The sequence below is a fragment of the Scyliorhinus torazame genome, chromosome 1 (genome assembly GCF_047496885.1).
Source record: "Scyliorhinus torazame isolate Kashiwa2021f chromosome 1, sScyTor2.1, whole genome shotgun sequence".
Classification (NCBI taxonomy): domain Eukaryota; kingdom Metazoa; phylum Chordata; class Chondrichthyes; order Carcharhiniformes; family Scyliorhinidae; genus Scyliorhinus; species Scyliorhinus torazame.
Genome location: NC_092707.1, coordinates 126182433 through 126196930, shown reverse-complemented (window position 1 = coordinate 126196930; position 14498 = coordinate 126182433). Strand labels below are relative to the sequence as shown.

At 46.6% G+C, this 14498-nt stretch overlaps 1 protein-coding gene across 1 annotated transcript in view; it reads right to left on the bottom strand.

Moving 5' to 3' along the window:
* The window catches only part of LOC140411944 (ras-related protein Rab-39B-like), a 31316-nt gene extending 19991 nt beyond the window's left edge, over positions 1–11325 (bottom strand). The window contains exon 1 of the mRNA XM_072500781.1: positions 10973–11325. Coding sequence (XP_072356882.1) covers positions 10973–11187 — 215 coding nt within the window. The 5' untranslated portion in view covers positions 11188–11325. The remainder of the gene's footprint in view (positions 1–10972) is intronic.
* Between the last annotated feature and the right edge of the window lie 3173 nt (positions 11326–14498).

Below are 14498 nucleotides of genomic sequence, written 5' to 3'. Positions count from 1 at the left end.
CTTTCTTAAAACCTATCACCGATTAAACTTTTTCTCATTTACCATTCCCCCCATCTAATAGCCACTTCTTTGGCACAGCATTCATTTTTGATTGGCCCTCTGTAAAACACTTTACAACTCCTTCTGTATTAAAAATATTACATTCAGATATTGTTGATGATGCTACCAAATAGCTATTGAGTGTGAGAATCGGAAAGTGATCGGACCTTGGCTGACCACACTTTAGTAAGGGGACAATCACAGATCTCTCTTACACAGAGCCTCTGGTGCAGCCGTTTCCATTCATGGATTGGTGGATAGTCACAGAATTGGAAATCTGATCATTTTTCTTGGTACTCACTTGTTTGTGGGAGTCAAGCCAGTCACGCTACCTTCATGCAAAAACTATACAAATAAGTCCGTAGCATTAGTAGTCTTAAAGACCTTGTGGACCACCTACAGCAGAATCTGTTCAATGGCTGGCTTGCATGTGTCCTGCTAAAAGAACTGTCATTCTTGAAATAAGGAACAGTGACTGTAAATCTTATTCAATTCCCTGTAAATAGCTGGAAGGTACTGGCACTTTGAGATTTGCTGCAATAATTAAAATTTCTCATTTATACAAGTAATATAAATTGTTACTTAGCATGAGGTATGTCAATTGTTTTCTGCTCAAGAAGTGACGAGTTACTGTTGAAGTCATCCAAAATTCTGTAGCGCATGTCTTAATCACACTCGAGTCCCATTACCCTATCCTTTTATACAAACATTTTTTTTTTAAAAAATTTTTTATTTTTTAATTTTTTAAAAAGAGTACCCAATTCATTTTTTCCAATTAAGGGGCAATTTAGCGTGGCCAATCCACCTAGCCTGCACATCTTTGGGTTGTGGGGGCGAAACCCACGCAGACATGGGGAGAATGTGCAAATTCCACACAGATAGTGACCCAGAACCAGGATCGAACCTGGGATCTCGGCGCCGTGAGGCAGCAGTGCTAACCCACTGCGCCACCGTGCTGCCCTTACCCTAGCACTCCTGTGTTATCTGACCTACATTATCTCCTGATCAAGAAACATTTTGGTTTTGAAATTCCCATCCTGGTTTTTAAATCTTTGTCTGGCTTCACCCCTCACACTCCTCCCATCTCTGTAATCTCATTCAGCCCCACAACCCTACAAGATATCCAAGCTCAAGTAATTCTGGCCTCTTAAGCATCCCTCATTTTTTTTCTCCACCAGTTGGGGACTGTCTTTAACTGCCTGGGTCATAAACTCCAGAATTCCCTCCCTACACCTCAAATCTCTTTCTTTAAGAAACTCCTTTAAAACTGATTTCTTACCCACCCAAATATCTCCTTAGGTGACTCAGGGTCATATTTTGTTTTAAAATGCTCCGTTGTAGCCCCTTGGGATGTTTTAATGCATTAAAGGTGCTAGACAAGTTCAATTGTTAATCTCATTCAGGAGATTGACAGATTTCAATACTTTCATTAATTAGGAAAATTAATCTCTTGCAAAGAAGCAGCACAGATACAATTCATTGTGCACCACTTTAGGGCAATTTTGCATGTCCCACTTTGTGAACCTACAGACAGAAAATCAAATAAAAATTTGACAACTGTTATAACCCTCAAGGAGATCACGGTATCAGGACAATCAGATTCCAGATGACCTCCTCTGAATATGAGCACCGGGGTAGTGAGGGGGCAGGGTTTCCCCCTTAACTGGAGGAAATCAGACCTCTAGTATAAAAACTCCGACCTGGGAGCAGTCGAGGAGGAAAACCCTTCGTGATTTGGTGCGTGTAATATCGTAAATAAATATAAATCTTTGTTTTCTACCTGCCTGGTCAATGCGTGCTGCTTTAGCGGATTCTACAACAACCTTAACAGAAATTGACATTTGATCCACATTTTCTCAAAAGGAGGCAGTAATTTGAGCCTTTCCAGCCAAACTACAGATGCAAATCTGCAAATAACAAGCAGGAACAGGGACTTTTCTACCCTCTGGTTTGACCTTGGGCATTCCAGTTTTGGACTTAATTACTCAGGTGTGAGTGAGAGGACAAGGTGTCAGACTTGGCTCAGTGATTGCATTCTTGCCTCACAGGCAGAAGATTGTAGATTCAAACTTTCCATCCATCGACTCAAGCACAGAATCTTGAACACGTCAGTGCAGTACTGAGAGAGCGCTGCACGGTTGGGGATGACGTCTTTCAGATCACATGTCAACCTAAGGCCTGCCTGCCCTTGTTATTCAAAGAGCAGGGAGGTTCACCTGATGTCTTGACTGATGTTCCCCCAACCAATCACTCCCCCCACCCACCACCCAGCAAGCTTTCATCCAGAATCATCCAAACTAGAAATGTTAGCTCTGTTCTCTCTCCACAGATGCTGTCAGATCTGCTGAGATTATCCAGCATTTTCTGTTTATGTTTCATTGGCTGTGAAGTGCCTTGGAAGGGCTAGTGGTTGTGAGCGACACTATACAAAAGAAGTGGTCAGATTACATCTATATTTTCCAGTTCCTCTTGCAAAAAAAATCTTCCACATTTTTCTTTCCAGTTTCTTTGTTCTCCAAGATTACAAAATCAGTTATTATTTAGTGTGAAGCTCAAGGTTAAAAAGGACCCACAAAGAACCAAGTATCTGGTATAGATGCATTCCATCTGGTATTCATAAGATTACAGGCGACACACCAGGAAATGGAGAATGGAACAATGGCTTTCCTTTTTTTAAAAAAATATTTTATTGAAAATTTTTGGTCAACCATCACAGTACATTGTGTATCCTTTACACAATAATATAACAGTATAAATAACAATGACCTGTTTTATAAACAAAGAATAAATAATATATAACAAAAACGAAAACTAAAACTAAATGGCAACTGCCTTGTCTCAGATAAACACTCTCCAAAAATATGATTTAACAGTCCAATATACAATTATTTATAGCAACAACCTATACATATATATTAACAACCCTGAGAGTCCTTCTGGTTCCTCTCTCCCCCCCCCTCCCCCCCCTGGGCTGCTGCTGCTGCCTTCTTCTTTTCTATTCCCTCTATCTTTCTGTGAGGTATTCGACGAACGGTTGCCACCGCCTGGTGAACCCTTGAGCCGATCCCCTTAGGACGAACTTAATCCGTTCCAGCTTTATAAACCCTGCCATGTCATTTATCCAGGTCTCCACCCCCGGGGGCTTGGCTTCCTTCCACATCAACAGTATCCTGCGCCGGGCTACTAGGGACGCAAAGGCCAAAACATCGGCCTCTCTCGCAACCCCAAATATAGCCAACCCCCAGCTTGGTTCGACCTGGACCCCCACTACTTTCAAAAGCACCTTTGTCACCCCCACCCAGAACCCCTGTAGTGCCGGACATGACCAAAACATGTGGGTGTGATTCGCTGGGCTTCTCGAGCATCTCGCACACCTATCCTCTACCCCAAAAAATTTACTGAGCCGTGCTCCAGTCATATGCGCCCTGTGTAACACCATAAATTGAATCAGGCTTAGCCTGGCACACGATGAGTTTACCCTACTCAGGGCATCCGCCCACAGCCCCTCCTCAATCTCCTCCCCCAGCTCTTCTTCCCATTTCCCTTTCAGCTCATCTACCATAATCTCCCCCTCGTCCCTCATTTCCCTATATATATATCTGACACCTTACCGTCCCCCACCCATGTCTTTGAGATCACGCTGTCCTGCACCTCATGCGTCGGGAGCTGCGGGAATTCCCTCACCTGTTGCCTTGCAAAAACCCTCAGTTGCATATACCGGAATGCATTCCCTTGGGGCAACCCATATTTCTCGGTCAGCGCTCCCAGACTTGCGAACTTCCCATCCACAAACAGATCTTTCAGTTGCGTTACTCCTGCTCTTTGCCATATTCCAAATCCCCCATCCATTCTCCCCGGGGCAAACCTATGGTTATTTCTTATCGGGCACCCCACCAAGGCTCCCGTCTTTCCCCTATGCCGTCTCCACTGTCCCCAAATTTTCAAAGTCGCTACCACCACCGGGCTTGTGGTGTATTTCTTCGGTGAGAACGGCAATGGGGCCGTCACCATAGCTTGTAGGCTAGTCCCCCTACAGGACGCCCTCTCCAATCTCTTCCACGCCACCCCCTCCTCTTCTCCCATCCACTTACTCACCATTGAGATATTGGCGGCCCAGTAGTACTCACTTAGGCTCGGTAGTGCCAGCCCCCCCCTATCCCTACTACGCTGTAAGAATCCCTTCCTCACTCTCGGGGTCTTCCCGGCCCACACAAAACTCATGATACTCTTTTCGATCCTTTTGAAAAAAGCCTTCGTGATCACCACCGGGAGGCACTGAAACACAAAGAGGAATCTCGGGAGGACTACCATTTTAACCGCCTGCACCCTCCCTGCCAGTGACAGGGATACCATGTCCCATCTCTTGAAGTCCTCCTCCATTTGTTCCACCAATCGCGTTAAATTTAACCTATGCAATGTACCCCAATTCTTGGCTATCTGGATCCCCAAGTAACAAAAGTCCCTTGTTACCTTCCTCAGCGGAAAGTCCTCTATTTCTCTGCTCTGCTCCCCTGGATGCACCACAAACAACTCACTTTTCCCCATGTTCAGTTTATATCCTGAGAATTCTCCAAACTCCCGAAGTGTCCGCATTATCTCTGGCATCCCCTCCGCCGGGTCCGCTACATATCATCCGCATACAGAGATACCCGGTGTTCTTCTCCTCCTCCAAGTACTCCCCTCCACTTCTTGGAACCCCTCAAGGCTATTGCCAGGGGCTCAATCGCCAGTGCAAACAATAATGGGGACAGAGGGCATCCCTGCCTTGTCCCTCTATGGAGCCGAAAGTATGCAGATCCCCGTCCATTCGTGACCACACTCGCCACTGGGGCCCTATACACCAGTTGCACCCATCCAACATACTCATCTCCAAAACCAAATCTCCTCAGCACCTCCCACAGATAATCCCACTCCACTCTATCAAATGCTTTTTCGGCATCCATCGCCACCACTATCTCCGATTCCCCCTCTGGTGGGGGCATCATCATTACCCCTAGCAGCCTCCGTATATTCGTATTCAGCTGTCTCCCCTTCACAAACCCAGTTTGGTCCTCATGGACCACCCTCGGAACACAATCCTCTATCCTCATTGCCATTACCTTGGCCAGAATCTTAGCGTCTACATTTAGGAGGGAAATAGGTCTATAGGACCCGCATTGCAGCGGGTCCTTTTCCTTCTTTAGGAGAAGCGATATCGTTGCCTCAGACATAGTCGGGGGCAGCTGTCCCCTTTCCTTTGCCTCATTAAAGGTCCTCATCAGTAGCAGGGCGAGCAAGTCCACATATTTCCTGTAAAATTCAACTGGGAATCCATCCGGTCCCGGAGCCTTCCCCGCCTGCATGCTCCTAATTCCTTTCACTACTTCCTCTATTTCAATCTGTGCTCCCAGTCCCACCCTTTCCTGCTCCTCCACTTTGGGAAATTCCCTCCCATCCGGGGGTTGAGCTTTGTATAATTTTTTATAAAATGCCTTGAACACTCCATTCACTCTCTCCGCTCCCCGCTCCATCTCTCCTTCCTCATCCCTCACTCCCCCTATTTCCCTCGCTGCTCCCCTTTTCCTCAATTGGTGGGCCAGCAACCTGCTCGCCTTCTCCCCATATTCGTACTGTACACCCTGTGCCTTCCGCCACTGTGCCTCTGCAGTACCCGTTGTCAGCAAGTCAAATCCTATGTGTAGCCTTTGCCTTTCCCTGTACAGTCCCTCCTCCGGTGCCTCCGCATATTGCCTGTCCACCCTCAGAGGTTCTTGCAGCAACCGCTCCCGTTCCCTACTCTCCAGCTTTCCTTTATGTGAACCTTATTGATATCAGCTCCCCTCTAACCACTGCCTTCAGCGCCTCCCAGACCACTCCCACCTGGACCTCCCCATTATCATTGAGTTCCAAGTACTTTTCAATGCACCCCCTCACCCTTAGACACACCCCCTCATCTGCCATTAGTCCCATGTCCATTCTCCAGGGTGGGCGCCCTTCTGTTTCCTCGCCTATCTCCAAGTCCACCCAATGTGGAGCGTGATCCGAAATGGCTATAGCCGTATACTCCGTTCCCCTCACCTTCGGGATCAACGCCCTTCCCAAAACCAAAAGTCTATTCGCGAATAGACTTTGTGGACATAGGAGAAAAACGAAAACTCCTTACTCTAGGTCTGCTAAATCTCCACGGGTCTACTCCTCCCATCTGCTCCATAAAATCTTTAAGCACCTTGGCTGCTGCCGGCCTCCTTCCAGTCCTGGACCTCGACCTGTCCAGCCCTGGTTCCAACACCGTATTGAAATCTCCCCCCATTACCAACTTTCCCACCTCTAGGTCCGGGATGCGTCCTAGCATACGCCTCATAAAATTGGCATCATCCCAGTTCGGGGCATATACGTTTACCAAAACCACCGTCTCCCCCTGTAGTTTGCCACTCACCATCACATATCTGCCCCCGTTATCCACCACTATAGTCTTTGCCTCAAACATTACCCGCTTCCCCACTAATATAGCCACCCCCGTTTTTCGCATCTAGCCCCGAATGGAACACCTGCCCCACCCATCCTTTGCGTAGCCTAACCTGGTCTATCAGTTTCAAGTGCGTTTCCTGTAACATAACCACTTCTGCCTTATGTTTCTTAAGGTGTGCGAGTACCCGTGCCCTCTTTATCGGCCCGTTCAGCCCTCTCACGTTCCACGTGATCAGCCGGGTTGGGGGGCTTTTTACCCCCCCCCCCTTGTCGATTAGCCATCCCCTTTTTCCAGCTCCTCACCCGGTTCCTACGCAGCTGTGTCCCCCCCAGGCGGTGCTCCCCCGCCCATCCCATCCATGCCAGCTCCCCCCTCTCCCCAGCAGCAGCAGCCCAATAATTCCCCCTTCCCACCACCCCCCCCCGCTAGATCCCCCATTAGCGTAGTTACACCCCCCATGTTGCTCCCAGAAGTCAGCAAACTCTGGCCGACCTCGGCTTTCCCCCGTGACCTCGGCTCGCACCGTGCGACGCCCCCTCCTTCCTGCTTCCCTATTCCCGCCATGATTATCATAGCGCGGGAACCGAGCCCGCGCTTCCCCCTTGGCCCAATGGCCAACGCCCCATCTCCTCCACCTCCTTTCCTCCCCCCACCACCTCCTGTGGAAGAGAGAAAGGTTACCACATCGCAGGATTAATAACATAAAACTCCTCTTTCCCCCCTTTTTACCCCCCTCTTCGCCCCCCATACTCGCCCCACCACTTTGTTTCAAACGTTCTTTTTTTAAAAAAAAAAATAACCCGCTCATTCCAATTTTTCTTCCACGATAAAAGTCCACGCCTCATCCGCCGTCTCAAAGTAGTGGTGCCGCCCTTGATATGTGACCCACAGTCTTGCCGGTTGCAGCATTCCGAATTTTATCTTTTTGTGAAGCACCGCCTTGGCCCGATTAAAGCTCGCCCTCCTTCTCGCCACCTCCGCACTCCAGTCTTGGTATACGCGGATCACCGCGTTCTCCCACTTACTGCTCCGAGTTTTCTTTGCCCATCTAAGGACCATCTCTTTGTCCTTAAAACGGAGGAATCTCACCACTATGGCTCTAGGAATTTCTCCTGCTCTCGGTCCTCGCGCCATCACTCGGTATGCTCCCTCCACCTCCAGCGGACCCGCCGGGGCCTCCGCTCCCATTAACGAGTGCAGCATCGTGCTCACATATGCCCCGACATCCGCTCCCTCCGCACCTTCAGGAAGACCAAGAATCCTTAGGTTGTTCCTCCTCGTGTTGTTCTCCAGCACCTCCAGCCTTTCCACACATCGTTTATGGTGTGCCTCGTGCATCTCCGTCTTCACCACCAGGCCCTGTATGTCGTCCTCATTCTCGGCAGCCTTTGCCTTCACGACCCGAAGCTCCCGCTCCTGGGTCTTTTGCTCCTCCATTAGCCCTTCGATCGCCTGTAATATCGGGGCCAACAGCTCCTTCTTCATTTCCTTTTTGAGTTCTTCCACGCAGCGTTTCAAAAACTCGTGTTGTTCAGGGCCCCATATTAAACTGCCACCTTCCGACGCCATCTTGGTTTTTGCTTGCCTTCCTTGCCGCTGCTCTAAAGGACCACCGCAATCCGGCCACCTTCCTCTCCTTTTTTCATCCGTATCCAGGGGGGATTCCCTTCTGGTTCACCGCACAGTACTTTTAGCCGTTAAAATTGCCGTTGGGGCTCTTATTAAGAGCCCAAAAGTCCGTTCTACCGGGAGCTGCCGAAACGTGCGACTCAGCTGGTCATCGCCGCACCCAGAAGTCGGAACAATGGCTTTCCTAACTTCATGAGGAATAATTTGATTAGAGATAGTCAACACGGTTTTGTGAAGGGTAGGTCGTGCCTCACAAACCTTATAGAGTTCTTTGAGAAGGTGACCAAACAGGTGGAGGAGGGTAAAGCAGTTGATGTGGTGTATATGGATTTCAGTAAAGCGTTTGATAAGGTTCCCCACAGTAGGCTACTGCAGAAAATACGGAGGCATGGGATTCAGGGTGATTTAGCAGTTTGGATCAGAAATTGGCTAGCTGGAAGAAGACAAAGGGTGGTGGTTGATGGGAAATGTTCAGACTGGAGTCCAGTTACTAGTGGTGTACCACAAGGATCTGTTTTGGGGCCACTGCTGTTTGTCATTTTTATAAATGACCTGGAGGAGGGCATAGAAGGATGGGTGAGTAAATTTGCAGATGACACTAGAGTCGGTGGAGTTGTGGACAGTGCGGAAGGATGTTACAAGTTACAGAGGGACATAGATAAGCTGCAGCGCTGGGCTGAGAGGTGGCAAATGGAGTTTAATGCAGAAAAGTGTGAGGTGATTAATTTTGGAAGGAATAACAGGAAGTCAGAGTGCTGGGCTAATGGTAAGATTCTTGGCAGTGTGGATGAGCAGAGAGATCTCGGTGTCCATGTACATAGATCCCTGAAAGTTGCCACCCAGGTTGAGAGGGTTGTTAAGAAGGCGTACGGTGTGTTAGCTTTTATTGGTAGAGGGATTGAGTTTAGGAGACATGAGGTCATGTTGCAGCTGTACAAAACTCTGGTGCGGCCGCATTTGGAGTATTGCGTGCAATTCTGGTCGCCGCATTATAGGAAGGATGTGGAAGCATTGGAAAGGGTGCAGAGGAGATTTACCAGAATGTTGCCTGGTATGGAGGGAAGAGCTTATGAGGAAAGGCTGAGGGACTTGAGGCTGTTTTTGTTAGAGAGAAGAAGGTTAAGAGGTGACTTGATTGAGGCATACAAGATGATCAGAGGATTGGATAGGGTGGACAGTGAGAGCCTTTTTCCTCGGATGGTGATGTCTAGCACGAGGGGACATACCTTTAAATTGAGGGGAGATAGATAGAAGACAGATGTCAGAGGTAGGTTCTTTACTCAGAGAGTAGTAAGGGCATGGAATGCCCTGCCTGCAACAGTAGTCAACTAGCCAACACTAAGGACATTCAAATGGTCATTGGATAGACATATGGACAATAAGGGAATAGTGTAGATGGGCTTTAGAGTGGTTCCACAGGTCGGCGCAACATCAAGGGCCGAAGGGCCTGTACTGCACTGTAATGTTCTATGTGTAGTACAGGAAAAACAAAACTCTAGGAGATCAAAGCACATGCAGTCTAGTTCCTTATAGGAGAAATTCATCATCAATCAATCATTCAGGGCAGCACGATAGCACAAGTGGCTAGCACTGTAGCTTCACAGTGCCAGGGTCCGAGGTTCGATTCCCCACTGGGTCACTGTCTGTGCGGAGTCTGCACGTTCTCCCTGTGTCTGTGTGGGTTTCACCTGGGTGCTCCGGTTTCCTCCCACAGCCCAAAGACATGCAGGTTAGGTGGATTGGCCATTACAAATTACCCTTAGAGTCCAAAAAGGTTAGATGGGGTTATAGGGTTACGGGGATAGGGTTGGGGGAAGTAAGGGCCCAAGTGGGTCGGTGCAGACTTGATGGGCCGAATGGCCTCCTTCTGCACTGTATGTTCTATGTTCAACCTACAATTCATACTGTGTATCCCCAATATTCAGATCAGTTTAAAATCAGACCATTTTGAATTTTCTGTTTGGTTCTGCACTGTATTTAATAAACAATTTATCATGAAGGTACTGTATTATTTGACCCTCTTTTTTTAGAACACATTTCTTATTGTAGTTATTCCCTTCCCTCCTTTTACAACTGCTTGGCTTTTGCAGATATGAAAGAATTATTAATAAAGTATGACTGAATCTTTAGTATTGAAAACTCCCGAATTGATTTCCTGCTTTGACCACGTGCAGTGTTACTCTGAAACTATTGCCTCCTGTTGCAATGCCCCACCTTACATGAACCAACACACCGAGGCGCCGAATGCAGCGAGAGCAACATCTGTCTGGAATTGTTACTTTTAGATTATATTGTGCTAACCCCAGAGGAAGGGCTAGCTTGTTACTGAATTAATCCAATGCTGTTTTTAAAAAAAATAATGAATCCATGTTATAGAAATGATTCACGAAATTAAAAAAGGAGTTTGTATTGGAGATTTAAATGATTTAAAAACACAGAACCAGGTCATTCGCCCAACAAGTCCATGCTGATGTGACAGTTCGCCCAAACCTCCTCCTGTCTGTCCTCAAGTAACTCTGTAACAGTATAAATAAACTCTCTCTCCTGTGCTTCCCTTTAGATGCTTCCACCCTATTCGTCTCGACCATTCCCTGTGGTAGCGAGTTCCACTCTCTCCCCACTCCCTGGGTAAAAGACCCTGATGAAATAAATGGATTCCTTGACGACTAACTTGTAGCGAAGGAACACAAATGTCACAGTTGTTCCCAAACTTCCAAGTTGCCACTAACCATTCATTGGTCAGCAACTTGTCCGAAAGCGTTTCAGGAAATTCCTGAAACCACGAACGTTTCGTAACTCGCGACTTTAAAGGGCGGGTTGTGTCTGTCTGTTAGAGAGCAATCTAATCACACTGACCTGAACCGTTCTTGACCAGCGGTGTCCCATAGCTGGAGTTTGATCCTACAGCCCGGCTCAACCTCTAACACGCGAGCGTAAAAATCCACTCCCACTGTGGGATCCTGGACCTCACTGAAGGAGCCATCGGTAAAACGCTTCAGAAGAGATGATTTTCCCACCGTAGAATCACCTAACAAAATAATCCGAAACTGGTACTGCCATATCGTATCCATGGCATGTTCCACTGGAGGCAAACTCCTGGCTCAGGTCTTCCCAACACCCACTGACTAAACTTTTTTTGTTAAGATAATGAAGAGTAATCGTGTTTTCCTCCCATGACGGAAGTGAATATTCTTATGTTAGTTCTCGTATTGGTCGAAAAGTTTTACTGGTATCATGTGATAGCTCCCAGCAACTCCGAACAACGGATTGGGCAGGTTCACTCCTATCCTATTTACCAGCCAACTACAAATTCACAAAGGAGTTCTTTTTCGAAATGTTGTTTTCTAAGTTGGGCAATTTATATTCAAGTTGGAACTTATCTGTTTTCAGAAAAGCTGCGAACAACATTTGAGCTCATTCTGATTTGTTTAGATCTTTATTACAGATGAAGTGCTACAGATAGGAATCTGATGGGTGGGGGTGGGGGAGTCAGTTAGCTAGATAACTAGAGTGTGGTGCAGAATTATGTCAATGGTGTTGGCTCAATCCCCCTACCAGGTGTGGCAGTCCATGGAGCCTCCCCACCTTACCTCGCCCTTGTGGAAATATGCCTCATTTGCATGTCTGTCTCCCTCTCTAATGGGAAGAGAGCCTGTGGTCCTTCGTGGACTATGGTTAATTACCAGGCCCTGGGACCTTCTGCCAGAGATAGTGTCTTAATTCAACCTGTCATTTTAATTTGCCACCCCTATTCCCATACTGACCTCTGTGCCCTCAGCCTCAAACACTAGTCCATTAAAGTTCGGTTAAACTGCCTCTCATCTTGCATGCACTTTACAGGATTCTGGATTCAACTCAAAATTAAGTTCAGCAATGTCAGATCATAATCACTTCCCCCAGTTCATCAGACAGCAGCTGTTGGTAATGAGTCTTCTATAGCACCTTTATTTGTCCCATTACATTTTCCTTTCCCCATGCACCATTATTTATTTTGTGATTGAATCTCCTGCCCACCACAAACCTTTCCTTTTATTCCCTCCCCCCAACCCCTTTACTTGTTTTCCTCCCCCCAACCCTCTGTACTTGTTTATAACCCGCTACATTTCAAGCTTTCTCCTGTTCTGATGAAAGGTCAGACTTGGAACTTTATAGTTTTTCCTTCACCGTTGCTGGGTCAGAATCCTGGAGCTCTCTCCCAAACAGCACTGTGGACGTCCCAACACAACATGGACTGCAGCGGTTCAAGAAGGCAGCTCACCACCACCTCCTGAAGGGCAATTGGGGATGGGCAATGAATGCTGGCCTAGCCACAGATCTCCACGTCCCTCAGTTGTTCATTCTGTTTCTTGCTCCACAGATGCTGCTGACCTGCTGAATATTTTCTGGATTTTCTGTTTCAATTTCCAGTGTCCACTGTATTTTGCTTTGATTTTATTAAATGGATCCTCTGATTAAATGATTCCTTGATTGACAATGTTAGAATACCATGATATATATGCAGATGTTCAGTACATAAAAGGTACAAATACACGTGAACATGAAAATCACTGGGCTGGTTTCTTCTTTAGAACAGATTCAAGAACGCAGACAGTAATATGACCAAAAAGTAACTTAATTTAGTATAGTTCAAAAACATTCATCTTAAAACTTCAAAGAAATGGTACAAATTTAGTACTACATCTAAAACCATCTGTACAAAGAATGTTTGTGAATAACCAGATATGTACACAGTACCTGATCTTAAAGATAAGCAAAAGTTGCAATGGAGTAAAATGTTGTACCTTTTTTTAAGGTCTAGTTCCGGTTATATTTTTAAAAAACTACTTGTTGTTTTGAGTTTTAAATAAGATTTTTTAGACGTCGTGTCACACCATAACCACTTCCTATCATTACTTTTTTCTGAGCCAGAGATTTATTGTACAAACCTTTAATGTTGCACTCTACAGTAACAGTAACCTTTTCTCCTTACACTCCCTCTACTATGAGCAAATACCTGTTTATAAAGCCTATGTGATATAAACCTTTGAGTTCCAACTATCTTATTTATGAATGATCATTATGTACCTATCCTTACAGTACAAAAACTTATAGAGTAGTAATTATTTATGACATCAAAGGACCATTTGGCCACCTAGTCTATGCTAGCACTCCCCAGAGTCACCCAGTAAATCCCAATCCCTTCCTCTATCCCTGTAGCCCTGCAAGTTTAGTTTCTTCATGTGCATATCCGATTTAGTTTAAAAAAAATTATTTCACAGGATGTCGGCTTCTCGGCCAGCATTTGTTGCCCATCCATAATTGCCCTTGAAAAGGTGGTGGTGAGCTGCCTTCTTGAACCGCTGCAGTCCATGTGGTGAAGGTACACCCGCAGTGCTGTTAGGGAGGGAGTTCCAGGATTTTTATTCAACAACAGTGAAGCAAGGAGGATATAGTTCCAAGTCAGGCTGGTGAGGGGAACCTATGCATCTACCAATCTTGTCCTTCTAGGTGGTGGAGGTTGTGGGTTTGGAAGGTGCTGTGAAGGAGCCTTGGTGAGTTGCTGCTGTGTATCTTCTAGATGATACGCACGTCTGCCACTGTGTGTCAGTTATGGAGTAAATGTATGCTAAAGATGGTGGTTCGAGTGCCAATCAAGCGGGCTGCTTTGTCCTGATTAGTGTTAAATTTCTTGAGTGTTTTTGGAGCTGCACTCATCCAGGCAAGGGAATATTATTCTATAACACTCCAGACTTGTGCCTTGTCGATGGTAGACAGGCTTTCGGGAATCAAGAGGTGAATTAATGCCATTGAATGTCAAGGGTGATGGTTAGATCCTCTCTTGTTGGATATGCACAGTACAAAGTCTTACAACACCAGGTTAAAGTCCAACAGGTTTGTTTCGATGTCACTAGCTTTCGGAGCGCTGCTCCTTCCTCAGGTGAATGAAGAGGTCTGTTCCAGAAACACATATATAGACAAATTCAAAGATGCCAAACAATGCTAGGAATGCGAGCATTAGCAGGTGATTAAATCTTTACAGATCCAGAGATGGGGTAACCCCAGGTTAAAGAGGTGTGAATTGTCTCAAGCCAGGACAGTTGGTAGGATTTCGCAGGCCAGATGGTGGGGGATGAATGTAATGTGACATGAATCCCAGGTCCCGGTTGAGGCCGCACTCATGTGTGCGGAACTTGGCTATAAGTTTCTGCTCGGCGATTCTGCGTTGTCGCGGGTCCTGAAGGCCGCCTTGGAGAACGCTTACCCGGAGATCAGAGGCTGAATGCCCTTGACTGGGAACACTTCAGCAGTCAAGGGCATTCAGCCTCTGATCTCCGGGTAAGCGTTCTCCAAGGCGGCCTTCAGGACCCGCGACAACGCAGAATCGCCGAGCAGAAACTTATAG